The 27,422-nt window shown below is 47.7% G+C and overlaps 1 protein-coding gene across 1 annotated transcript in view; it reads left to right on the plus strand.

Moving 5' to 3' along the window:
- LOC139266720 (dynein axonemal heavy chain 6-like) overlaps positions 1-27,422 on the plus strand; it is a 199,542-nt gene that overhangs the window by 112,267 nt on the left and 59,853 nt on the right. Inside the window, exons 5-8 of the mRNA XM_070884305.1 lie at positions 3,076-3,275; positions 17,776-17,904; positions 22,925-23,065; positions 23,483-23,650. Coding sequence (XP_070740406.1) covers positions 3,076-3,275; positions 17,776-17,904; positions 22,925-23,065; positions 23,483-23,650 — 638 coding nt within the window. The remainder of the gene's footprint in view (positions 1-3,075; positions 3,276-17,775; positions 17,905-22,924; positions 23,066-23,482; positions 23,651-27,422) is intronic.

The raw sequence follows: 27,422 nt of genomic DNA on the forward strand, positions 1-27,422 counted from the left end.
CACACCCTCACTGACCAGTTAACATTACTCAGTCTCTCCCCTTCACACATCCTCACTGACCAGTTAACATTACTCAGTCTCTCCCCTTCACACACCCTCACTGACCAGTTAACATTACTCAGTCTCTCCCCCTCACACACCCTCACTGACCAGTTAACATTACTCAGTCTCTCCCCCTCACCCTCCCTCACTGACCAGTTAACATTACTCAGTCTCTCCCCATCACACACCCTCACTGACCAGTTAACATTACTCAGTCTCTCCCCCTCACACACCCTCACTGACCAGTTAACATTACTCAGTCTCTCCCCTTCACACACCCTCACTGACTAGTTAACATTACTCAGTCTCTCCCCTTCACACACCCTCACTGACCAGTTAACATTACTCAGTCTCTCCCCCTCACACACCCTCACTGACCAGTTAACATTACTCAGTCTCTCCCCCTCATCCTCCCTCACTGACCAGTTAACATTACTCAGTCTCTCCCCATCACACACCCTCACTGACCAGTTAACATTACTCAGTCTCTCCCCCTCACACACCCTCACTGACCAGTTAACATTACTCAGTCTCTCCCCTCACACACCCTCACTGACCAGTTAACATTACTCAGTCACTCCCCCTCACCCACGCTCACTGACCAGTTAACATTACTCAGTCTCTCCCCCTCATCCTCCCTCACTGACCAGTTAACATTACTCAGTCTCTCCCCATCACACACCCTCACTGACCAGTTAACATTACTCAGTCTCTCCCCCTCACACACCCTCACTGACCAGTTAACATTACTCAGTCACTCCCCCTCACCCTCCCTCACTGACCTGTTAACATTACTCAGTCTCCCCCCGTCACACCCTCACTGACCAGTTAACATTACTCAGTCACTCCCCCTCACACTCCCTCACTGACCTGTTAACATTACTCAGTCTCCCCCGTCACACCCTCACTGACCAGTTAACATTACTCAGTCACTCCCCCTCACCCTCCCTCACTGACCTGTTAACATTACTCAGTCTCTCCCCCTCACCCTCCATCACTGACCAGTTAACATTACTCAGTCTCTCCCCTTCACCCTCACTGACCAGTTAACATTACTCAGTCACTCCCCCTCTCCCACCCTCACTGACCAGTTAACATTACTCAGTCTCTCATCTTCACCCACCCTCACTGACCAGTTAACATTGCTAATGTAATGCCTCTGTTTAAAAAAGGGGGTAGACAAAAGGCAGGTAACTATAGGCCTGTTAGTTTCACATCTGTAGTGGGGAAAATGCTTGAAACTATCATTAAGGAAGAAATAGCGGGACATCTAGATAGGAATAGTGAAATCAAGCAGACGCAGCATGGATTCATGAAGGGGAAATCATGTTTAACCAATTTACTGGAATTCTTTGAGGATATAACAAGCATGGTGGATAGAGGTGTACCAATGGATGTGGTGTATTTAGATTTCCAAAAGGCATTCGATAAGGTACCACACAAAAGGTTACTGCAGAAGATAAAAGTATGTGGAGTTAGAGGAAATGTATTAGAATGGATAGAGAATTGGCTGACTAACAGAAAGCAGAGAGTCGGGATAAATGGGTCCTTTTCGGGTTGGAAATGGTGGTTAGTGGTGTGCCACAGGGATTGGTGCTGGGACCACAACTGTTTACAATATCCATAAATGACCGGGAAGATGGGACAGAGTGTAGTGTAACAAAATTTGCAGATGATACAAAGATTAGTGGAAAAGCGGGTTGTGTAGAGGACACAGAGAGACTGCAAAGAGATTTAGATAGGTTAAGCGAATGGACTAAGGTTTGGCAGATGGAATACAATATCTGAAAGTGTGAGGTCATCCACCTGGGGAAAAAAAACAGTAAAAGGGAATATTATTTGAATGGGGAGAAATGACATCATGCTGAGGTGCAGAGGGACCTGGGGGTCCTTGTGCATGAATCCCAAAAAGTTAGTTTGCAGGTGCAGCAGGTAATCAGGAAGGTGAATGGAATGTTGGCCTTCATTGCGAGGGATGGAGTACAAAAGCAGAGAGGTCCTGCTGCAACTGTATAGGGTATTGGTGAGGCCGCACCTGGAGTACTGCATGCAGTTAACATTACTCAGTCTCTCCCCTCACCCACGCTCACTGACCAGTTAACATTACTCAGTCTCTCCCCATCACACACCCTCACTGACCAGTTAACATTACTCAGTCTCTCCCCATCACACACTCTCACTGACCAGTTAACATTACTCAGTCTCTCACCTGCACAATGTTCTGTGCTATTTGCAACTCCAATAATGGAGCATTCCATGCCCGCATGCAGCAAAATGATGATGACCTTCAGGCTTGGGCTGATAAATGGCAAGTTACAGATGCGCCACACAAGTGCCAGGCAATGACTATCTCCAGCAAGTGAGAGTCAAACCACTGCCCCTCCTCCATGTTGAACACCGAATCTCCCGCTGTCAACATCCTGGGTGTCACCATTGACCAGAGACGTAACTGGACCAGCCACATAAATACTGTGGCTACAAGGACGGCTCAATGCTGGGTATTCTGTGGTGAGTGTCTCACCTCCTGACTCCCCAAAGCCTTTCCACCATCTATAAGGCATAAGTTAGGAGTGTGATGGAATACTCTCTACTTGCTTGGATGAGTGCAGCTCCAACAACACTCGAGAAGCTCGACACCATCCAGGAGAAAGCAGCCCGCTAGATTAGCACCCACTTTAAACATTCACTCCCTCCACCACCGGCGCCCCCTGGCTACAGTGTGTACCATCTACAAGTTGCACTGCAGCAACTCGCCAAGGCTTCTTCGGCAGCATCTCCCAAACCCGCGACCTCTACCATCTAGAAGGACAAGGGCAGCAGGTGCATGGGAACACCACCATCTCCATGTTCCCCTCCAAATTACACAATGGGAACTCCCTCAGTACTGCACTGCAGTGTCGCCCAGATTATGGGCTCAAATCTCTTGAGTGGGACTTGAAGATAAGACGTGCTCACTCAGAGGCGGGAGGCGGCATTTGTGGCATTGACAGAATAACAGATGAACAGATTTGCTTCCTTCCTTTACTGGTCCAGTTTGCAGTGGTCCGCGAATGGAGTTTCCCACGAAGGACAGTGCACAGGCTGGAACCAAGTCCAGCCAAGACAGCAAGGAACTTCAGACAACCACGGTGTTGTTCAGCACTCAGACCACCTCAGCCCAAACTCAAGCACAGATCCTGCACAAACTGGTGAAGAGAAGCGGGAACCGGCGCAGCCCACCGAAGTACACAAAGGTTCGCGATGTTTCACTGTTCCTCACTGAGACAGTGCTCAAACACTGGCACATACTAACGCCAGTGCCAGTGAGAGAGGGAGGAGAGTGTCAGTGATCTGTGAGAGGAGAGAGTGTCAGTGATCTGTGAGTGAGGAGAGAGTGTCAGTGATCTGTGAGAGAGAGGAGAGTGTCAGTGATCTGTGAGAGAGGGGAGAGTGTCAGTGATCTGTGAGAGAGGAGAGTGTCAGTGATCTGTGAGAGAGAGGAGAGTGTCAATGATCTGTGAGAGAGAGGAGAGAGTGTCAGTGATCTGTGAGAGAGAGGAGAGTGTGAGTGATCTGTGAGAGAGAGGAGAGTGTCAGTGATCTGTGAGAGAGAGGAGAGTGTCAGTGATCTGTGAGAGAGGAGAGAGTGTCAGTGATCTGTGAAAGAGAGAAGAGAGTGTCAGTGATCTGTGAGAGAGAGAAGAGAGTGTCAGTGATCTGTGAGAGAGAGGAGAGTGTGAGTGATCTATGAGAGAGGAGAGAGTGTCAGTGATCTGTGAGAGAGAGAATAGAGTGTCAGTGATCTGTGAGAGAGAGGAGAGTGTCAGTGATCTGTGAGAGAGAGGAGAGAGTGTCAGTGATCTGTGAGAGTGGGAGGAGAGTGTCAGTGATCTGTGAGAGAGGGGAGAGAGTGTCAGTGATCTGTGAGAGAGGAGAGAGAGTGTCAGTGATCTGTAAGAGAGAGGAGAGTGTCAGTGATCTGTGAGAGAGGAGAGAGTGTCAGTGATCTGTGAGAGAGAGTGTCATTGATCTGTGAGAGAGAGGAGAGAGTGTCAGTGATCTGTGAGAGAGGAGAGAGTGTCAGTGATCTGTGAGACAGGAGAGAGTGTCAGTGATCTGTGAGAGAGAGAGTGTCAGTGATCTGTGAGAGAGAGGAGAGAGTGTCAGTGATCTGTGAGAGTGGGAGGAGAGTGTCAGTGATCTGTGAGAGAGAGGAGAGAGTGTCAGTGATCTGTGAGAGAGGGGAGAGAGTGTCAGTGATCTGTGAGAGAGAAGAGAGTGTCAGTGATCTGTGAGAGAGAGGAGAGTGTCAGTGATCTGTGAGAGAGAGAAGAGAGTGTCAGTGATCTGTGAGAGAGAGGAGAGTGTCAGTGATCTGTGAGAGAGAGGAGAGAGTGTCAGTGATCTGTGAGAGAGAGGAGAGTGTGAGTGATCTATGAGAGAGGAGAGAGTGTCAGTGATCTGTGAGAGAGAGGAGAGTGTCAGTGATCTGTGAGAGAGGAGAGAGTGTCAGTGATCTGTGAGAGAGAGTGTCAGTGATCTGTGAGAGAGAGGAGAGTGTCAGTGATCTGTGAGAGAGGAGAGAGTTTCAGTGATCTGTGAGATAGAGGAGAGAGTGTCAGTGATCTGTGAGAGAGGGGAGAGAGTGTCAGTGATCTGCGAAAAAGAGGTGAGAGTGTCAGTGATCTGTGAGAGAGAGAGAGTGTCAGTGATCTGTGAGAGAGAGGAGAGTGTCAGTGATCTGTGAGAGAGCGGAGAGTGTCAGTGATCTGTGAGAGAGAGGAGAGTGTCAGTGATCTGTGAGAGAGGAGAGAGTGTCAGTGATCTGTGAGAGAGAGTGTCAGTGATCTGTGAGAGAGAGGAGAGTGTCAGTGATCTGTGAGAGAGAGTGTCATTGATCTGTGAGAGAGAGGAGAGAGTGTCAGTGATCTGTGAGAGAGGAGAGAGTGTCAGTGATCTGTGAGACAGGAGAGAGTGTCAGTGATCTGTGAGAGAGAGAGTGTCAGTGATCTGTGAGAGAGAGGAGAGAGTGTCAGTGATCTGTGAGAGTGGGAGGAGAGTGTCAGTGATCTGTGAGAGAGAGAGGAGAGAGTGTCAGTGATCTGTGAGAGAGGGGAGAGAGTGTCAGTGATCTGTGAGAGAGAGAAGAGAGTGTCAGTGATCTGTGAGAGAGAGGAGAGTGTCAGTGATCTGTGAGCGAGGGGAGAGTGTCAGTGATCTGTGAGAGAGGAGAGTGTCAGTGATCTGTGAGAGAGAGGAGAGTGTCAGTGATCTGTGAGAGAGAGGAGAGTGTGAGTGATCTATGAGAGAGGAGAGAGTGTCAGTGATCTGTGAGAGAGAGGAGAGTGTGAGTGATCTGTGAGAGAGGAGAGAGTGTCACTGATCTGTGAGAGAGAGGAGAGAGTGTCAGTGATCTGTGAGAGAGAGGAGAGAGTGTCAGTGATCAGTGAGAGAGGGGAGAGTGTCAGTGATCTGTGAGAGAGGAGAGTGTCAGTGATCTGTGAGAGAGGAGAGTGTCAATGATCTGTGAGAGAGAGAAGAGAGTGTCAGTGATCTGTGAGAGAGAGAAGAGAGTGTCAGTGATCTGTGAGAGAGAGGAGAGTGTGAGTGATCTATGAGAGAGGAGAGAGTGTCAGTGATCTGTGAGAGAGAGGAGAGAGTGTCAGTGATCTGTGAGAGAGGGGAGAGTGTCAGTGATCTGTGAGAGGAGAGAGTGTCAGTGATCTGTGAGTGAGGAGAGAGTGTCAGTGATCTGTGAGAGAGAGAAGAGAGTGTCAGTGATCTGTGAGAGAGAGGAGAGTGTCAGTGATCTGTGAGAGAGGGGAGAGTGTCAGTGATCTGTGAGAGAGGAGAGTGTCAGTGATCTGTGAGAGAGAGGAGAGTGTCAATGATCTGTGAGAGAGAGGAGAGAGTGTCAGTGATCTGTGAGAGAGAGGAGAGTGTGAGTGATCTATGAGAGAGGAGAGAGTGTCAGTGATCTGTGAGAGAGAGGAGAGTGTCAGTGATCTGTGAGAGAGGAGAGTGTCAGTGATCTGTGAGAGAGAGAAGAGAGTGTCAGTGATCTGTGAGAGAGAGGAGAAAGTGTCAGTGATCTGTGAGAGAGAGGAGAGAGTGTCAGTGATCTGTGAGAGAGAGGAGAGAGTGTCACTGATCTGTGAGAGAGAGGAGAGAGTGTCAGTGATCTGTGAGTGAGGAGAGAGTGTCAGTGATCTGTGAGAGAGAGAGGAGAGTGTCAGTGATCTGTGAGAGAGAGGAGAGTGTCAGTGATCTGTGAGAGAGGAGAGAGTGTCACTGATCTGTGAGAGAGAGGAGAGAGTGTCAGTGATCTGTGAGAGAGAGGAGAGAGTGTCAGTAATCTGTGAGAGAGGGGACAGTGTCAGTGATCTGTGAGAGAGGAGAGTGTCAGTGATCTGTGAGAGAGGAGAGTGTCAGTGATCTGTGAGAGAGAGGAGAGTGTCAGTGATCTGTGAGAGAGAGGAGTGTGTGAGTGATCTATGAGAGAGGAGAGAGTGTCAGTGATCTGTGAGAGAGAGAAGAGAGTGTCAGTGATCTGTGAGAGAGAGGAGAGTGTCAGTGATCTGTGAGAGAGAGGAGAGAGTGTCAGTGATCTGTGAGAGAGAGGAGAGTGTGAGTGATCTATGAGAGAGGAGAGAGTGTCAGTGATCTGTGAGAGAGAGGAGAGTGTGAGTGATCTGTGAGAGAGGAGGGAGTGTCACTGATCTGTGAGAGAGAGGAGAGAGTGTCAGTGATCTGTGAGAGAGAGGAGAGAGTGTCAGTGATCAGTGAGAGAGGGGAGAGTGTGAGTGATCTATGAGAGAGGAGAGAGTGTCAGTGATCTGTGAGAGAGAGGAGGGTGTCAGTGATCTGTGAGAGAGAGGAGAGAGTGTCAGTGATCTGTGAGAGTGGGAGGAGAGTGTCAGTGATCTGTGAGAGAGGGGAGAGAGTGTCAGTGATCTGTGAGAGAGGAGAGAGAGTGTCAGTGATCTGTAAGAGAGAGGAGAGTGTCAGTGATCTGTGAGAGAGGAGAGAGTGTCAGTGATCTGTGAGAGAGAGTGTCATTGATCTGTGAGAGAGAGGAGAGAGTGTCAGTGATCTGTGAGAGAGGAGAGAGTGTCAGTGATCTGTGAGACAGGAGAGAGTGTCAGTGATCTGTGAGAGAGAGAGTGTCAGTGATCTGTGAGAGAGAGGAGAGAGTGTCAGTGATCTGTGAGAGTGGGAGGAGAGTGTCAGTGATCTGTGAGAGAGAGAGGAGAGAGTGTCAGTGATCTGTGAAAGAGAGGAGAGAGTGTCAGTGATCTGTGAGAGAGAGAGGAGAGTGTCAGTGATCTGTGAGAGAGGGGAGAGAGTGTCAGTGATCTGTGAGAGAGAAGAGAGTGTCAGTGATCTGTGAGAGAGAGGAGAGTGTCAGTGATCTGTGAGAGAGAGAAGAGAGTGTCAGTGATCTGTGAGAGAGAGGAGAGTGTCAGTGATCTGTGAGAGAGAGGAGAGAGTGTCAGTGATCTGTGAGAGAGAGGAGAGTGTGAGTGATCTATGAGAGAGGAGAGAGTGTCAGTGATCTGTGAGAGAGAGGAGAGTGTCAGTGATCTGTGAGAGAGGAGAGAGTGTCAGTGATCTGTGAGAGAGAGTGTCAGTGATCTGTGAGAGAGAGGAGAGTGTCAGTGATCTGTGAGAGAGGAGAGAGTTTCAGTGATCTGTGAGATAGAGGAGAGAGTGTCAGTGATCTGTGAGAGAGGGGAGAGAGTGTCAGTGATCTGCGAAAAAGAGGTGAGAGTGTCAGTGATCTGTGAGAGAGAGAGAGTGTCAGTGATCTGTGAGAGAGGAGAGTGTCAGTGATCTGTGAGAGAGCGGAGAGTGTCAGTGATCTGTGAGAGAGCGGAGAGTGTCAGTGATCTGTGAGAGAGAGGAGAGTGTCAGTGATCTGTGAGAGAGGAGAGAGTGTCAGTGATCTGTGAGAGAGAGTGTCAGTGATCTGTGAGAGAGGAGAGAGTGTCAGTGATCTGTGAGAGAGAGTGTCAGTGATCTGTGAGAGAGAGGAGAGTGTCAGTGATCTGTGAGAGAGGAGAGAGTTTCAGTGATCTGTGAGATAGAGGAGAGAGTGTCAGTGATCTGTGAGAGAGGGGAGAGAGTGTCAGTGATCTGTGAGAGAGAAGAGAGTGTCAGTGATCTGTGAGAGAGAGGAGAGTGTCAGTGATCTGTGAGAGAGAGGAGAGTGTCAGTGATCTGTGAGAGAGCGGAGAGTGTCAGTGATCTGTGAGAGAGCGGAGAGTGTCAGTGATCTGTGAGAGAGGAGAGAGTGTCAGTGATCTGTGAGAGAGAGTGTCAGTGATCTGTGAGAGAGAGGAGAGTGTCAGTGATCTGTGAGAGAGAGTGTCATTGATCTGTGAGAGAGAGGAGAGAGTGTCAGTGATCTGTGAGAGAGGAGAGAGTGTCAGTGATCTGTGAGACAGGAGAGAGTGTCAGTGATCTGTGAGAGAGAGTGTCAGTGATCTGTGAGAGAGAGGAGAGAGTGTCAGTGATCTGTGGGAGTGGGAGGAGAGTGTCAGTGATCTGTGAGAGAGAGAGGAGAGAGTGTCAGTGATCTGTGAGAGAGGGGAGAGAGTGTCAGTGATCTGTGAGAGAGAAGAGAGTGTCAGTGATCTGTGAGAGAGAGGAGAGTGTCAGTGATCTGTGAGAGAGAGAAGAGAGTGTCAGTGATCTGTGAGAGAGAGGAGAGTGTCAGTGATCTGTGAGAGAGAGGAGAGAGTGTCAGTGATCTGTGAGAGAGAGGAGAGTGTGAGTGATCTATGAGAGAGGAGAGAGTGTCTGTGATCTGTGAGAGAGAGGAGAGTGTCAGTGATCTGTGAGAGAGGAGAGAGTGTCAGTGATCTGTGAGAGAGAGTGTCAGTGATCTGTGAGAGAGAGGAGAGTGTCAGTGATCTGTGAGAGAGGAGAGAGTTTCAGTGATCTGTGAGATAGAGGAGAGAGTGTCAGTGATCTGTGAGAGAGGGGAGAGAGTGTCAGTGATCTGCGAAAAAGAGGTGAGAGTGTCAGTGATCTGTGAGAGAGAGAGAGTGTCAGTGATCTGTGAGAGAGAGGAGAGTGTCAGTGATCTGTGAGAGAGCGGAGAGTGTCAGTGATCTGTGAGAGAGAGGAGAGAGTGTCAGTGATCTGTGAGAGAGAGGAGAGAGTGTCAGTGATCTGTGAGAGAGAGGAGAGAGTGTCACTGATCTGTGAGAGAGAGGAGAGAGTGTCAGTGATCTGTGAGAGAGAGGAGTGTGTCAGTGATCTGTGAGAGAGGGGAGAGTATCAGTGATCTGTGAGAGAGAGGAGAGAGTGTCAGTGATCTGTGAGTGAGGAGAGAGTGTCAGTGATCTGTGAGAGAGAGAAGAGAGTGTCAGTGATCTGTGAGAGAGAGGAGAGTGTCAGTGATCTGTGAGAGAGGAGAGTGTCAGTGATCTGTGAGAGAGAGGAGAGTGTCAGTGATCTGTGAGAGAGGAGAGAGTGTCACTGATCTGTGAGAGAGAGGAGAGAGTGTCAGTGATCTGTGAGAGAGACGAGAGAGTGTCAGTAATCTGTGAGAGAGGGGACAGTGTCAGTGATCTGTGAGAGAGGAGAGTGTCAGTGATCTGTGAGAGAGGAGAGTGTCAGTGATCTGTGAGAGAGAGAAGAGAGTGTCAGTGATCTGTGAGAGAGAGAAGAGAGTGTCAGTGATCTGTGAGAGAGAGGAGTGTGTGAGTGATCTATGAGAGAGGAGAGAGTGTCAGTGATCTGTGAGAGAGAGAAGAGAGTGTCAGTGATCTGTGAGAGAGAGGAGAGTGTCAGTGATCTGTGAGAGAGAGGAGAGAGTGTCAGTGATCTGTGAGAGAGAGGAGAGTGTGAGTGATCTATGAGAGAGGAGAGAGTGTCAGTGATCTGTGAGAGAGAGGAGAGTGTCAGTGATCTGTGAGAGAGAGGAGAGAGTGTCAGTAATCTGTGAGAGAGGGGACAGTGTCAGTGATCTGTGAGAGAGGAGAGTGTCAGTGATCTGTGAGAGAGGAGAGTGTCAGTGATCTGTGAGAGAGAGAAGAGAGTGTCAGTGATCTGTGAGAGAGAGAAGAGAGTGTCAGTGATCTGTGAGAGAGAGGAGTGTGTGAGTGATCTATGAGAGAGGAGAGAGTGTCAGTGATCTGTGAGAGAGAGAAGAGAGTGTCAGTGATCTGTGAGAGAGAGGAGAGTGTCACTGATCTGTGAGAGAGAGGAGAGAGTGTCAGTGATCTGTGAGAGAGGAGAGAGTGTCAGTGATCTGTGAGAGAGAGTGTCAGTGATCTGTGAGAGAGAGGAGAGTGTCAGTGATCTGTGAGAGAGAGGAGAGTGTCAGTGATCTGTGAGAGAGCGGAGAGTGTCAGTGATCTGTGAGAGAGAGGAGAGTGTCAGTGATCTGTGAGAGAGGAGAGAGTGTCAGTGATCTGTGAGAGAGAGTGTCAGTGATCTGTGAGAGAGAGGAGAGTGTCAGTGATCTGTGAGAGAGAGTGTCATTGATCTGTGAGAGAGAGGAGAGAGTGTCAGTGATCTGTGAGAGAGGAGAGAGTGTCAGTGATCTGTGAGACAGGAGAGAGTGTCAGTGATCTGTGAGAGAGAGTGTCAGTGATCTGTGAGAGAGAGGAGAGAGTGTCAGTGATCTGTGGGAGTGGGAGGAGAGTGTCAGTGATCTGTGAGAGAGAGAGGAGAGAGTGTCAGTGATCTGTGAGAGAGGGGAGAGAGTGTCAGTGATCTGTGAGAGAGAAGAGAGTGTCAGTGATCTGTGAGAGAGAGGAGAGTGTCAGTGATCTGTGAGAGAGAGAAGAGAGTGTCAGTGATCTGTGAGAGAGAGGAGAGTGTCAGTGATCTGTGAGAGAGAGGAGAGAGTGTCAGTGATCTGTGAGAGAGAGGAGAGTGTGAGTGATCTATGAGAGAGGAGAGAGTGTCTGTGATCTGTGAGAGAGAGGAGAGTGTCAGTGATCTGTGAGAGAGGAGAGAGTGTCAGTGATCTGTGAGAGAGAGTGTCAGTGATCTGTGAGAGAGAGGAGAGTGTCAGTGATCTGTGAGAGAGGAGAGAGTTTCAGTGATCTGTGAGATAGAGGAGAGAGTGTCAGTGATCTGTGAGAGAGGGGAGAGAGTGTCAGTGATCTGCGAAAAAGAGGTGAGAGTGTCAGTGATCTGTGAGAGAGAGAGAGTGTCAGTGATCTGTGAGAGAGAGGAGAGTGTCAGTGATCTGTGAGAGAGCGGAGAGTGTCAGTGATCTGTGAGAGAGAGGAGAGAGTGTCAGTGATCTGTGAGAGAGAGGAGAGAGTGTCAGTGATCTGTGAGAGAGAGGAGAGAGTGTCACTGATCTGTGAGAGAGAGGAGAGAGTGTCAGTGATCTGTGAGAGAGAGGAGTGTGTCAGTGATCTGTGAGAGAGGGGAGAGTATCAGTGATCTGTGAGAGAGAGGAGAGAGTGTCAGTGATCTGTGAGTGAGGAGAGAGTGTCAGTGATCTGTGAGAGAGAGAAGAGAGTGTCAGTGATCTGTGAGAGAGAGGAGAGTGTCAGTGATCTGTGAGAGAGGAGAGTGTCAGTGATCTGTGAGAGAGAGGAGAGTGTCAGTGATCTGTGAGAGAGGAGAGAGTGTCACTGATCTGTGAGAGAGAGGAGAGAGTGTCAGTGATCTGTGAGAGAGAGGAGAGAGTGTCAGTAATCTGTGAGAGAGGGGACAGTGTCAGTGATCTGTGAGAGAGGAGAGTGTCAGTGATCTGTGAGAGAGGAGAGTGTCAGTGATCTGTGAGAGAGAGAAGAGAGTGTCAGTGATCTGTGAGAGAGAGAAGAGAGTGTCAGTGATCTGTGAGAGAGAGGAGTGTGTGAGTGATCTATGAGAGAGGAGAGAGTGTCAGTGATCTGTGAGAGAGAGAAGAGAGTGTCAGTGATCTGTGAGAGAGAGGAGAGTGTCAGTGATCTGTGAGAGAGAGGAGAGAGTGTCAGTGATCTGTGAGAGAGAGGAGAGTGTGAGTGATCTATGAGAGAGGAGAGAGTGTCAGTGATCTGTGAGAGAGAGGAGAGTGTGAGTGATCTGTGAGAGAGAGGAGAGAGTGTCACTGATCTGTGAGAGAGAGGAGAGAGTGTCAGTGATCTGTGAGAGAGAGGAGAGAGTGTCAGTGATCTGTGAGAGAGGGGAGAGTGTCAGTGATCTGTGAGAGAGGAGAGTGTCAGTGATCTGTGAGAGAGAGGAGAGAGTGTCAGTGATCTGTGAGTGAGGAGAGAGTGTCAGTGATCTGTGAGAGAGAGAAGAGAGTGTCAGTGATCTGTGAGAGAGAGGAGAGTGTCAGTGATCTGTGAGCGAGGGGAGAGTGTCAGTGATCTGTGAGAGAGGAGAGTGTCAGTGATCTGTGAGAGAGAGGAGAGTGTCAGTGATCTGTGAGAGAGAGGAGAGTGTGAGTGATCTATGAGAGAGGAGAGAGTGTCAGTGATCTGTGAGAGAGAGGAGAGTGTGAGTGATCTGTGAGAGAGGAGAGAGTGTCACTGATCTGTGAGAGAGAGGAGAGAGTGTCAGTGATCTGTGAGAGAGAGGAGAGAGTGTCAGTGATCAGTGAGAGAGGGGAGAGTGTCAGTGATCTATGAGAGAGGAGAGTGTCAGTGATCTGTGAGAGAGGAGAGTGTCAATGATCTGTGAGAGAGAGAAGAGAGTGTCAGTGATCTGTGAGAGAGAGAAGAGAGTGTCAGTGATCTGTGAGAGAGAGGAGAGTGTGAGTGATCTATGAGAGAGGAGAGAGTGTCAGTGATCTGTGAGAGAGAGGAGAGAGTGTCAGTGATCTGTGAGAGAGGGGAGAGTGTCAGTGATCTGTGAGAGGAGAGAGTGTCAGTGATCTGTGAGTGAGGAGAGAGTGTCAGTGATCTGTGAGAGAGAGAAGAGAGTGTCAGTGATCTGTGAGAGAGAGGAGAGTGTCAGTGATCTGTGAGAGAGGGGAGAGTGTCAGTGATCTGTGAGAGAGGAGAGTGTCAGTGATCTGTGAGAGAGAGGAGAGTGTCAATGATCTGTGAGAGAGAGGAGAGAGTGTCAGTGATCTGTGAGAGAGAGGAGAGTGTGAGTGATCTATGAGAGAGGAGAGAGTGTCAGTGATCTGTGAGAGAGAGGAGAGTGTCAGTGATCTGTGAGAGAGGAGAGTGTCAGTGATCTGTGAGAGAGAGAAGAGAGTGTCAGTGATCTGTGAGAGAGAGAAGAGAGTGTCAGTGATCTGTGAGAGAGAGGAGAGTGTGAGTGATCTATGAGAGAGGAGAGAGTGTCAGTGATCTGTGAGAGAGAGAATAGAGTGTCAGTGATCTGTGAGAGAGAGGAGAGTGTCAGTGATCTGTGAGAGAGAGGAGAGAGTGTCAGTGATCTGTGAGAGAGAGGAGAGAGTGTCAGTGATCTGTGAGAGAGGGGAGAGTGTCAGTGATCTGTGAGAGAGGAGAGTGTCAGTGATCTGTGAGAGAGAGAGAGGAGAGTGTCAGTGATCTGTGAGAGAGAGAAGAGAGTGTCAGTGATCTGTGAGAGAGAGAAGAGAGTGTCAGTGATCTGTGAGAGAGAGGAGAGTGTGAGTGATCTATGAGAGAGGAGAGAGTGTCAGTGATCTGTGAGAAAGAGGAGAGTGTGAGTGATCTGTGAGAGAGGAGAGAGTGTCAGTGATCTGTGAGAGAGGGGAGAGTGTCAGTGATCTGTGAGAGAGGAGAGAGTGTCAGTGATCTGTGAGAGAGGAGAGAGTGTCAGTGATCTGTGAGAGAGGAGAGAGTGTCAGTGTTCTGTGAGAGAGGGGAGAGTGTCAGTGATCTGTGAGAGAGGAGAGAGTGTCAGTGATCTGTGTGAGAGAGGAGAGAGTGTCAGTGATCTGTGAGAGAGGAGAGAGTGTCAGTGATCTGTGTGAGAGAGGAGAGAGTGTCAGTGATCTGTGAGAGAGGAGAGAGTGTCAGTGTTCTGTGAGAGAGGAGAGAGTGTCAGTGATCTGTGTGAGAGAGGAGAGAGTGTCAGTGATCTGTGAGAGAGAGAAGAGAGTGTCAGTGATCTGTGAGAGAGCGGAGAGTGTCAGTGATCTGTGAGAGAGAGGAGAGAGTGTCAGTGATCTGTGAGAGAGGAGAGAGTGTCAGTGATCTGTGAGAGAGAGGAGAGAGTGTCAGTGATCTGTGAGAGAGGAGAGAGTGTGAGTGATCTATGAGAGAGAGGAGAGAGTGTCAGTGACCTGTGAGAGAGAGGAGAGAGTGTCAGTGATCTGTGAGAGAGAGGAGAGTGTCAGTGATCTGTGAGAGAGGGGAGAGTATCAGTGATCTGTGAGAGAGAGGAGAGAGTGTCAGTGATCTGTGAATGAGGAGAGAGTGTCAGTGATCTGTGAGAGAGAGAAGAGAGTGTCAGTGATCTGTGAGAGAGAGGAGAGTGTCAGTGATCTGTGAGAGAGGGGAGAGTGTCAGTGATCTGTGAGAGAGAGGAGAGTGTCAGTGATCTGTGAGAGAGAGGAGAGTGTCAGTGATCTGTGAGAGAGAGGAGAGAGTATCAGTGATCTGTGAGAGAGAGGAGAGTGTGAGTGATCTATGAGAGAGGAGAGAGTGTCAGTGATCTGTGAGAGAGAGGAGAGTGTGAGTGATCTGTGAGAGAGGAGAGAGTGTCACTGATCTGTGAGAGAGAGGAGAGAGTGTCAGTGATCTGTGAGAGAGAGGAGAGAGTGTCAGTGATCTGTGAGAGAGGGGACAGTGTCAGTGATCTGTGAGAGAGGAGAGTGTCAGTGATCTGTGAGAGAGGAGAGTGTCAGTGATCTGTGAGAGAGAGAAGAGAGTGTCAGTGATCTGTGAGAGAGAGGAGAGTGTCAGTGATCTGTGAGAGAGAGGAGAGAGTGTCAGTGATCTGTGAGAGAGAGGAGAGTGTGAGTGATCTATGAGAGAGGAGAGAGTGTCAGTGATCTATGAGAGAGAGGAGAGTGTGAGTGATCTGTGAGAGAGGAGAGAGTGTCACTGATCTGTGAGAGAGAGGAGAGAGTGTCAGTGATCTGTGAGAGAGAGGAAAGAGTGTCAGTGATCTGTGAGAGAGGGGAGAGTGTCAGTGATCTGTGAGAGAGAGGAGAGTGTCAGTGATCTGTGAGAGAGGGGAGAGTGTCAGTGATCTGTGAGAGAGGAGAGTGTCAGTGATCTGTGAGAGAGAGGAGAGTGTCAGTGATCTGTGAGAGAGAGGAGAGAGTGTCAGTGATCTGTGAGAGAGAGGAGAGTGTGAATGATCTGTGAGAGAGAGGAGAGAGTGTCAGTGATCTGTGAGTGAGGAGAGAGTGTCAGTGATCTGTGAGAGAGAGAAGAGAGTGTCAGTGATCTGTGAGAGAGAGGAGAGTGTCAGTGATCTGTGAGAGAGGGGAGAGTGTCAGTGATCTGTGAGAGAGGAGAGTGTCAGTGATCTGTGAGAGAGAGGAGAGTGTCAGTGATCTGTGAGAGAGAGGAGAGAGTGTCAGTGATCTGTGAGAGAGAGGAGAGTGTGAGTGATCTATGAGAGAGGAGAGAGTGTCAGTGATCTGTGAGAGAGAGGAGAGTGTGAGTGATCTGTGAGAGAGGAGAGAGTGTCACTGATCTGTGAGAGAGAGGAGAGAGTGTCAGTGATCTGTGAGAGAGAGGAGAGAGTGTCAGTGATCTGTGAGAGAGGGGAGAGTGTCAGTGATCTGTGAGAGAGGAGAGTGTCAGTGATCTGTGAGAGAGGAGAGTGTCAGTGATCTGTGAGAGAGAGGAGAGAGTGTCAGTGATCTGTGAGTGAGGAGAGAGTGTCAGTGATCTGTGAGAGAGAGAAGAGAGTGTCAGTGATCTGTGAGAGAGAGGAGAGTGTCAGTGATCTGTGAGAGAGGGGAGAGTGTCAGTGATCTGTGAGAGAGGAGAGTGTCAGTGATCTGTGAGAGAGAGGAGAGTGTCAGTGATCTGTGAGAGAGAGGAGAGAGTGTCAGTGATCTGTGAGAGAGAGGAGAGTGTGAGTGATCTATGAGAGAGGAGAGAGTGTCAGTGATCTGTGAGAGAGAGGAGAGTGTGAGTGATCTGTGAGAGAGGAGAGAGTGTCACTGATCTGTGAGAGAGAGGAGAGTGTGAGTGATCTGTGAGAGAGGAGAGAGTGTCACTGATCTGTGATAGAGAGGAGAGAGTGTCAGTGATCTGCTAGAGAGAGGAGAGAGTGTCAGTGATCTGTGAGAGAGAGGAGAGAGTGTCAGTGATCTGTGAGAGAGAGGAGAGAGTGTCAGTGATCTGTGAGAGAGGGGAGAGTGTCAGTGATCTGTGAGAGAGGAGAGTGTCAGTGATCTGTGAGAGAGGAGAGTGTCAGTGATCTGTGAGAGAGAGAAGAGAGTGTCAGTGATCTGTGAGAGAGAGAAGAGAGTGTCAGTGATCTGTGAGAGAGAGGAGAGTGTGAGCGATCTATGAGAGAGGAGAGAGTGTCAGTGATCTGTGAGAGAGAGGAGAGAGTGTCAGTGATCTGTGAGAGAGAGGAGAGTGTCAGTGATCTGTGAGAGAGAGGAGAGAGTGTCAGTGATCTGTGAGAGAGAGGAGAGTGTGAGTGATCTATGAGAGAGGAGAGAGTGTCAGTGATCTGTGAGAGAGAGGAGAGTGTGAGTGATCTGTGAGAGAGGAGACAGTGTCACTGATCTGTGAGAGAGAGGAGAGAGTGTCAGTGATCTGTGAGAGAGAGGAGAGAGTGTCAGTGATCTGTGAGAGAGGGGAGAGTGTCAGTGATCTGTGAGAGAGGAGAGTGTCAGTGATCTGTGAGAGAGAGAGGAGAGTGTCAGTGATCTGTGAGAGAGAGAAGAGAGTGTCAGTGATCTGTGAGAGAGAGAAGAGAGTGTCAGTGATCTGTGAGAGAGAGGAGAGTGTGAGTGATCTATGAGAGAGGAGAGAGTGTCAGTGATCTGTGAGAGAGAGAAGAGAGTGTCAGTGATCTGTGAGAGAGAGGAGAGTGTCAGTGTTCTGTGAGAGAGGAAAGAGTGTCAGTGATCTGTGTGAGAGAGGAGAGAGTGTCAGTGATCTGTGAGAGAGGAGAGAGTGTCAGTGTTCTGTGAGAGAGGGGAGAGAGTGTCAGTGATCTGTGTGAGAGAGGAGAAAGTGTCAGTGATCTGTGAGAGAGGGGAGAAATTGTCAGTGATCTGTGAGAGAGAGTGTCAGTGATCTGTTTCCAGTCAGTGTGTATGTCTTCACGGTGTTCCCAGTGTATGCATACTCACTGTGTTCACAGTCAGTGTGTGTGTACTCACTGTGTTCCCAGTCAGTGTGTATACTCACTGTGTTCCCAGTCAGTGTGTGTACTCACTGTGTTCCCAGTCAATGTGTGTACTCACTGTGTTCCCAGTTAGTGTATGTACTCAATGTGTTCCCAGTCAGTGTGTGTACTCACTGTGTTCCCAGTCAATGTGTGTACTCACTGTGTTCCCAGTCAGTGTGTGTACTCACTGTGTTACCGGTGTGTGTGTACTCACTGTGTTCCCAGTCAGTGTGTGTATTCACTGTGTTCCCATAGCGTGTGCACTCACTGTGTTTCCAGTCAGTGTGTGTATTCACTGTGTTCCCAGTCAGTGTGTGTACTCACTGTGTTCCCAGTCAGTGTGTGTACTCACTGTGTTCCCATAGCGTGTGCACTCACTGTGTTTCCAGTCAGTGTGTGTATTCACTGTGTTCCCAGTCAGTGTGTGTACTCACTGTGTTCCCAGTCAGTGTGTGTACTCACTGTGTTTCCAGTCAGTGTGTGTACTCACTGTGTTCCCAGTCAGTGTGTGTACTCACTGTAGCTTTGCTTTGCCGTGTGTTTCTGAAGCTGATAGTATTTGTGGATGACCTGAACATGCCAGCAGTCGAGCAGTATGGTGCCCAGCCACCCCTAGAGCTGATCCGACAGTTCCTGGACCTGGGAGGGTTTTTCGACATGAAGAGACTCAGGTGGCTGGTATGTTTCATGCTTTTTTTCATTATTTGTACCAAAAATTTCAGGTGAAATGAGGATATTTCGAGAATAATACAGCACAGAAGGAGGCCATTTGGCCCACCGTGTCTGTGCCAGCTCTGTGAAAGAGCACTCCAGTAGGTCCCACGTCCCTGCTCTTCCCCCATGGCCATCCACAATTTTCCCCATCAACTACTTATCCAATTCCTTTTTGAAAGTTACTATTGAATCTGCTTCTACCATGCTTTCAGGCAGTGCATTCCAGATCATAACATATCGCTGTGTAAAAAACATTCTCCTAATTTCCCCCTCTGGTTCTTTAGCCAATCACCTTAAAGATGTGTCCTTTGGTTACCGACCCACCAGCCACTGCAAACAGTTTCATCTTATTCACTCTATCTGTCAAAACCCCTCATGATTTTGAACACCTCTATCAAATCTCCCCTTCGCCTCCTCTGCTCTAAGGAGAACAACCCCAGCTTCTCCAGTCCCACCACGTAACTGAAGTCCCTAATCCCTGGATCCATTCTGGTCAATCTGTTCTGCCCCCCTCTCTAAGGCTTTCACATCCTTCCTAAAGTGCGGTGCCCAGAAATAAACACACTGGCGCAGAAATCCCAGTTTCTTCTTCCCGTGGGTGTTCTACTAAAAATAGGAGAGAAGGTACACACTCACCTTTTGGTCGATAGCTCGCCAGAGATCCCGGTCCCGAGGCCTCCTCTTCTTGCGCAACGGAGCGCATTCACGTTGGGATGTCCACAGGAGTCACGTGGGCCTGGACATCCAATCACGGTAAAGTATTTTCTCATTCATAGTAATCGAAACTGCTATTACTATGAATGAGAAACGCCCCCAAACACTACATAAAACATTAAAAAAACACGTCACATAAATACATAGAAACATAGAAAATAGGTGCAGGAGTAGGCCATTCGGCCCTTCGAGCCTGCACCGCCATTCAATAAGATCAAGGCTGATCATTCACCTCAGTAACTCTTTCCTGCTTTCTCTCCATACCCCTTGATCCCTTTAGCCGTAAGGGCAATATCTAACTCCCCCTTGAATATACCCAATGAACTGGCATCAACAACTCTCTGCGGCAAGGAATTCCACAGGTTAACAATTCTCTGAGTGAAGAAGTTTCTCCTCATCTCAGTCCTAAATGGCTTACCCCTTATCCTAAGACTATGTTCCCTGGTTCTGGACTTCCCCAACATCGGGAATATGCTTCCTGCATCTAACCTGTCCAGTCCCGTCAGAATTTTATATGTTTCTATGAGATCCCCTCATCCTTCTAAACTCCAGTGAATAAAGGCCCAGTCGATCCAGACTCTCCTCATATGTCAGTCCAGCCATCCCTGGAATCAGTCTGGTGAACCTTCGCTGCACTCCCTCAATAGCAAGAACGTCCTTCCTCAGATTAGGAGACCAAAACTTAACACAATATTCCATGTGAGGCCTCACTAAGGCCCTATACAACTGCAGTAAGACCTCCCTGCTCCTATACTCAAATCCCCTAACTATGAAGGCCAACATACCATTTGCCTTCTTCACCGCCTGCTGTACCTGCATGCCAACTTTCAATGACTGATGAACCATGACACCCAGGTCTCGTTGCACCTCCCCTTTTCCTAATCTGCCGCCATTCAGATAATATTCTGCCTTCGTGTTTTTGCCACCAAAGTGTATAACCTCTCATTTATCCACATTATACTGCACCTGCCAAGCATTTGCCCACTCACCTAACCTGTCCAAGTCACCCTGCAGCCTTTTAGCATCCTCCTCACAGCTCACACCGCCACCCAGCTTAGTGTCATCTGCAAACTTGGAGATATTACACTCAATTCCCTCATCCAAATCATTAATGTATATTGTAAATAGCTGGGGTCCCAGCACTGAGCCCTGCGGTACCCCTCTAAGCACTGCCTGCCATTCTGAAAAGGACCCGTTTATCCCAACTCCCTGCTCCCTGTCTGCCAACCAGTTCTCCATCCACATCAGTACATTACCCCCAAGACCGTGTGCTTTAATTTTGCACACCCATCTCTTGTATGGGACCTTGTCAAAAGCCTTTTCAAAGTCCAAATACACCACATCCACTGGCCCTGCCTTGTCCACTCTACCAGTTACATCCTCAAAAAATTCTACAAGATTTGTCAAGCAGAATTTCCCCTTCATAAATCCATGCTGACTAGGGCCGATCCCGTCACTATTTCATCTTTAATAATTGATTCCAACATTTTCCCCACTACTGATGTCAGGCTAACCGGTCGATAATTACCCGTTTTCTCTCTCCTTCCTTTCTTAAAAAATGGTGTTACATTAGTTACCCTTCAGTCTATAGGAACCGATCCAGAGTTGATAGACTGTTGGAAAATGATCACCAATGCATCCACTATTTCCAGTGCTACTTCCTTAAGTACTCTGGAATGCAGACTATCAGGCCCGGGGATTTATCGGCCTTCAATCCCATCAATTTCCCTAACACCATTTCCTGCCTAATAAGGATTTCCTTCGGTTCCTCCTTCTCACTAGACCCTCAGTCCCCTAGTATTTCCAGAAGGTTATTTGTATCTTCCTTCGTGAATACAGAACCAAAGTACTTGTTTAACTGGTCCGCCATTTCTTTGTTACCCATTATAAATTCACCTGAATCTGACTGCAAGGGACCTATGTTTGTTTTAACTAATCTTTTTCTCTTCACATATCTATAGAAGCTTTTGCAGTCAGTTTTTATGTTCCCAGCAAGCTTCCTCTCGTACTCTATTTTCCCCCTCTTAATTAAACCCTTTGTCCTACAAAATTCTCCCAGTCCTCAGGTTTGCTGCTTTTTCTGGCCAATTTATATGCCTCTTCCTTAGATTTAACACTATCCTTAATTTCCCTTGTTACCCACGGTTGAGCCCCCTTCCCCGTTTTATTTTTACTCCAGACAGGGATGTACAATTGTTGAAGTTCATCCATGTGATCTTTAAATGTTTGCCATTGCCTATCCACCATCAACCCTTTAAGTATCATTCGCCAGTCTATTCTAGCCATTATAGAAATTAAAGTTGATAGAAATGTTTTTGAAAAAAAAAGTTGCCTATTTTTAAAAAAAGTTTTAATTATGGTTTAATATAAAATTAATTGATTGGGCAGGGTTTTTAAACATAAATATGTATTTTTAAATGTCATTTTTAGATGTTTTTGATATGTTTTAAAACTCTTACGCTGGTAAAAGCAGGCTATGCGCCAGCTTTTACCAGGTGTAAGAGTTTTAAGGACATTCGCTGGGCAAGAGATGGGCAAATAGCCAAATCACTGCCGTGGGAATGTCCTTCTCCCGGAGTTGCGTGCGAGCGGTCAAACCAGAAACTTGACAGATCGGAAAAGCCGGTTTTCGCCACATGCGCATTGTGCGCCGGAAACCGGCTTTTGCGATGCCTTCCCGGGTCCGTACACACTCCGTATGGACCCAGGGAGGCCGGGATTTCAGGGTCAATATTCCAGCTGAGGCCTAACCCCTATTTTGTATAGATTTCCAGTCTTTCTGCTTTAAAAAAGATGTCAGAATTCGCGGGCCTCTGTCACTATAAAGGGAAGCATTGCTGCCCTACCTGAAATGAGAAGTGTGCAACTGCATTGTTCCAGCTGCCCCACATTGTTTCATGCAGCAGTTGGTGAATAAGGGCTGTGCAATGTGTTCGGTTCCTTATATCTGAAGGCCGGGGTCTGACGCTGGTTGTAGGACCCTGAATGTGAAATTCAACTACTTAAGAACATAAGAATTAGGAGCAGGAGTAGGCAATTTGGCCCCTCGAGCCTGTTCCACCGTTCAATGAGATCATGGCTGATCTTCGACCTCAACTCCACTTTCCTGCACTGTCCCCATATCCTTTGATTCCCTTAATATCCAAAAATTTAGCGATCTCTGTCTTAAATATTCTCAACGACTGAGCCTCTACAGTCCTCTGGGGTAGAGAATTTCAAAGATTCACCAGCCTCTGAGTGAAGAAATTTCTCCTCATCTCAGTCCTAAATGGCCGACCCCTTATTCTGAGGCTGTGATCCTTGGTTCTGGACTCCCCAGCCAGGGGAAGCATCCTCCCTGCATCTAGCCTGTCAAGCCCTGTAAGAATTTTTCGAGGCCTGTAAGTACAAACAGAGCGGAGTGCATGGCCCACCACGTTATAGCTGGCGTTGAGCGCAGCTAACTGGCGATCCTTAAAGGGACCACTCAATAAATGGTGCAGGAAAGTCTCCATTATTGTTGTGGGCCCAGGAGAATCAGACATTCTCCTCCCTGACCCAGAAATAAACTCTGGCCCACTGCCCCGCCCTCAAGCCCCCACCCACACAAAGGGATCGCTGACCCTGCACTTGTCCCTGTGCACGACCTGATCTACCGGCTGGTTACTGCCCCTGCCCCACTGCAACTCACTGGTGCCTTTTAAAGGCAGCATGCAGCCGTATTTGGCTCAAGCCTCGAGCCTCGGGTGGGGGGGCGCCACAGGCTTGCATCCAGAGCCCTTTGGGCCAAAGTCAGATTTCTCTCCACATGCATTTGCTCTTCTGTGATCCAGCCCACAATACCAGCCTACACCTTCAAGCAGGGACCACTTTAGCTGGTCAGTGTCCCCCGCCAGCCCCCCTGCCACTCGGAGCTGGGGTAATTGTGACCAAAGGGAGCTCAGGGTCCGCTCCTTCCCAATCTGGTGCCGGTGTGTCTGTTCAAGGAATAGTCGAGACCCGGCTGCTGAGAGAGCTTTCCAAGAAACTCCCAGCGATGGCCGTCCGGGGACCCTGGCTGGCCGGGTGCAGGCCTCGTTTACAAGTCTTCCCATCCGGTCGGTGCACTCCAGTTAGGGTGGGTCGGCGACACAAAGGCTAACACCCTCCCCACCCCCCGCACCCCCATTCATCGAGCATCGAGAGGGTTGTTGCTGTGCATATGTTCGGATCCATAGCATAAGGTGATGGATGTGTTTGACTGCGTCTCACGATGTGTCTCCTGCTCTTCCCCCTCCGCCCCGATGCTCAGCGTGTGGAGGACGTGGCCCTGGTCGCAGCCTGTGCTCCTCCGAGTGGTGCACGCAGCGAGCTCAGCCAACGCCTGCTCAAACACTTCTGCATCTTCAACCTGCCTCAGCATTCCACCAAGGCGCTTCAGTACATTTTCCAGGTAAGAGTTCAGCCCAGTACCAACAACCAGGCAAAGCACTACTTAGATACAGAGTAAAGCTCCCTCAACACTGTCCCATCAAACACTCCCAGGGCAGGTACAGCATGGGGTTAGATACAGAGTAAAGCTCCCTCCACACTGTCCCATCAAACACTCCCAGGGCAGGTACAGCACGGGTTAGATACAGAGTAAAGCTCCCTCTACACTGTCCCATCAAACACTCCCAGGGCAGGTACAGGGGGTTAGATACAGAGTAAAGCTCCCTCTACACTGTCCCAACAAACAGGGCAGGTACAGCATGGGTCCTAATGACAGGCTTTGCGAGTGATAGTCCATTTGGTGCCAATTATTGTTGACTTTGGCCAGTTTGTGGGCTGTGTTATTCGAGTAATCCCTTTGGCATCCTTGTTTCCTCAGGTAAAAGTCGGGCTTTTTTTGGAGAGCAATAACTTCATGCCCGTTGTGCGGAGGTGCAGGGAGCTGTTAGTGAAAGCAGCCATTTCCATTTACTACAAGATGTGTCGCCACATGCTGCCCACTCCAATCAACCCACACTACACTTTCAACGTGCGGGATCTGATTAAGGTAAATACTCCAGCTTACTGCATCACACTAATACTGGTTAATCCTCCAGCTTACTGCATCATAGTGATACTGGTTAATCCTCCAGCTTACTGCATCACAATGATACTGGTTAATCCTCCAGCTTACTGCATCACAATGATACTGGTTAATCCTCCAGCTTACTGCATCACACTGATACTGGTTAATCCTCCAGTTTACTGCATCATACTGATACTGGTTAATACTCCAGTTTACTGCATCATACTGATACTGGTTAACACTCCAGCTCACTGCATCACAATGATACTGGTTAATCCTCCAGCTTACTGCATCACACTGATACTGGTTAATCCTCCAGTTGACTGCATCATAGTGATACTGGTTAATCCTCCAGTTTACTGCATCATAGTGATACTGGTTAATACTCCAGCTTACTACTTCACACTGAAAATGGTTAATCCTCGAGCTTACTGCATGATACTGATACTGATTAATCCTCCAGCTTACTGCATCATAGTGATACTGGTTAACACTCCAGTTTACTGCATCACACTGATACTGGTTAATCCTCCAGCTTACTGCATCATACTGATACTGGTTAATCCTCCAGCTTACTGCATCATAGTGATACTGGTTAATACTCCAGCTTACTGCATCATAGTGATACTGGTTAATACTCCAGCTTACTGCATGATACTGATACTGGTTAACACTCCAGTTTACTGCATCACACTGATACTGGTTAATACTCCAGCTTACTGCATCATAGTGATACTGGTTAATCCTCCAGCTTACTGCATCACACTGATACTGGTTAATCCTCCAGCTTACTGCATCATAGTGATACTGGTTAATACTCCAGCTTACTGCATCATACTGATACTGGTTAATCCTCCAGCTTACTGCATCACACTGATACTGGTTAATACTCCAGCTGACTGCATGATACTGATACTGGTTAACACTCCAGTTTACTGCATCACACTGATACTGGTTAATACTCCAGCTTACTGCATCATAGTGATACTGGTTAATCCTCCAGCTTACTGCATCACACTGATACTGGTTAATCCTCCAGCTTACTGCATCACACTGATACTGGTTAATACTCCAGCTGACTGTATGATACTGATACTGGTTAATACTCCAGCTTATTACATCACACTGATACTGATTAATCCTCCAGTTTACTACGTCACACTGATACTGATTAATACTCCAGATAACTGCATCACAGTGATACTGATTAATCCTCCAGATACTGCGTCACACTGATACTGGTTAATACTCCAGTTTACTGCATGATTCTGATACTGGTTAATCCTCCAGCTTACTGCATCATAGTGATACTGATTAATCCTCCAGCTTACTGCATCACAATGATACTGGTTAATACTCCAGCTTACTGCGTCATACTGATACTGATTAATCCTCCAGCTTACTGCATCACACTGATACTGGTTAATACTCCAGCTTACTGCATCATACTGATACTGGTTAATACTCCAGCTTACTGCATCACACTGATACTGATTAATACTTCAGCTTACTGCATCATTGTGATACTGGTTAATACTCCAGTTTACTGCATCACACTGATACTGATTAATACTCCAGATTACTGCATCGTAGTGATACTCGTTAATACTCCAGCTGGCTGCATCACACTGATACTGTTTAATACTCCAGCTGACTGCATCATACTGATACTGATTAATCCTCCAACTTACTGCATCACACTGATACTGGTTAATACTCCAGCATACTGCGTCACACTGATACTGGTTAATACTCCAGCTTACTGCATGATACTGATACTGGTTTACAGTCCAGCTTACTGCATCACACTGATACTGATTAAGACTTCAGCTTTCAGCATCATAGTGATACTGGTTATTACTCCAGCTGACTGCATCATACTGATACTGGTTAATACTCCAGCTTACTGCATCATACTGATACTGGTTATACCTCCAGCTTATTGCATCATAGTGATACTGGTTAATACTCCAGCTGACTACATCATACTGATACTGGTTATTACTCCTGTTTACTGCATCATACTGATACTGGTTAATACTCCAGCTTACTGCATCATAGCGATACTCATTAATCCTCCAGTTTACTGCATCATACTGATACTGGTTAATACTCCAGTTTACTGCATCATAGTGATACTGGTTAATACTCCAGCTTACTGCATCATCGTGATACTCGTTAATAATCCAGCTTACTGCATCACACTGATACTGCTTAATACTCCAGCTGAATGCATCATACTGATACAGGTTAATCCTCCAGCTAACTGCATCATACTGATACTCTATAATCCTCCAGCTTACTGCATCATACTGATACTCTTTAATCCTCCAGCTTACTGCATCATACTGATACTGGTTAATACTCCAGCTTACTGCATCATACTGATACTGGTTAACACTCCAGCACACTGCGTCACACTGATACTGGTTAATACTCCAGTTTACTGCATGATACTGATACTGGTTAACACTCCAGCTTACTGCATCACACTGATACTGAATAATCCTCCAGCTTACTGCATCATAGTGATACTGGTTAATACTCCAGCTTACTGCATCATACTGATACTGATTAATACTCCAGCTTACTGCACCACACTGATGCTGATTAAGACTTCAGCTTACTGCATCACACTGATACTGGTTAATTCTGCAGCTTACTGCATCATAGTGATACTCGTTAGTACTACAGCTGGCTGCATCATCCTGATACTGTTTGATACTCCAGCTTACTGCATCATAGTGATACTGGTTAATACTCCAGCTTGCTGCATCACACTGATACTGATTAATCCTCCAGCTTACTGCATCATAGTGATACTCGTTAATACTCCAGCTGGCTACATCACACTGATACTGTTTAATACTCCAGCTGACTGCATCATACTGATACTGATTAATCCTCCAACTTACTGCATCACACTAATACTGGTTAATACTCCAGCTTACTGCATGATACTGATACTGGTTTACAGTCCAGCTTACTGCATCACACTGATACTGATTAAGATTTCAGCTTTCAGCATCATAGTGATACTGGTTATTACTCCAGCTGACTGCATCATACTGATACTGGTTAATACTCCAGCTTACTGCATCACACTGATACTGGTTATACCTCCAGCTTACTGCATCATAGTGATACTGGTTAATACTCCAGCTGACTGCATCATACTGATACTGGTTAATACTCCAGCTTACTGCATCATAGCGATACTCATTAATGCTCCAGTTTACTGCATCATACTGATACTGGTTAATACTCCAGTTTGCTGCATCATAGTGATACTGGTTAATACTCCAGCTTACTGCATGATACTGATACTGGTTAACACTCCAGCTTACTGCATCACACTGATACTGATTAAACCAACAGCTTACTGCATCATAGTGATACTGGTTAATACTCCAGCTTACTGCATCACACTGATACTGGTTAATACTCCAGCTTACTGCATCATACTGACACTGATTAATACTCCAGTTTACTGCACCACACTGATACTGATTAAGACTTCAGCTGACTGCATCATCGTGATACTGGTTAATACTCCAGCTATACTGCATCACACTGATACTGGTTAATACTCCAGCTAACTGCATCATACTGATACTGGTTAATTCTCCAGCTTACTTCATCATAGTGATACTGGTTAAAAACTCCAGCTGGCTGCATCACACTGATACTGGTTAATACTCCAGCTGACTGCATCATAATGATACTGATTAATACTCCAACTGGCTGCATCATA

The sequence above is a fragment of the Pristiophorus japonicus genome, chromosome 7, assembly GCF_044704955.1.
Source record: "Pristiophorus japonicus isolate sPriJap1 chromosome 7, sPriJap1.hap1, whole genome shotgun sequence".
Lineage (NCBI taxonomy): Eukaryota > Metazoa > Chordata > Chondrichthyes > Pristiophoridae > Pristiophorus > Pristiophorus japonicus.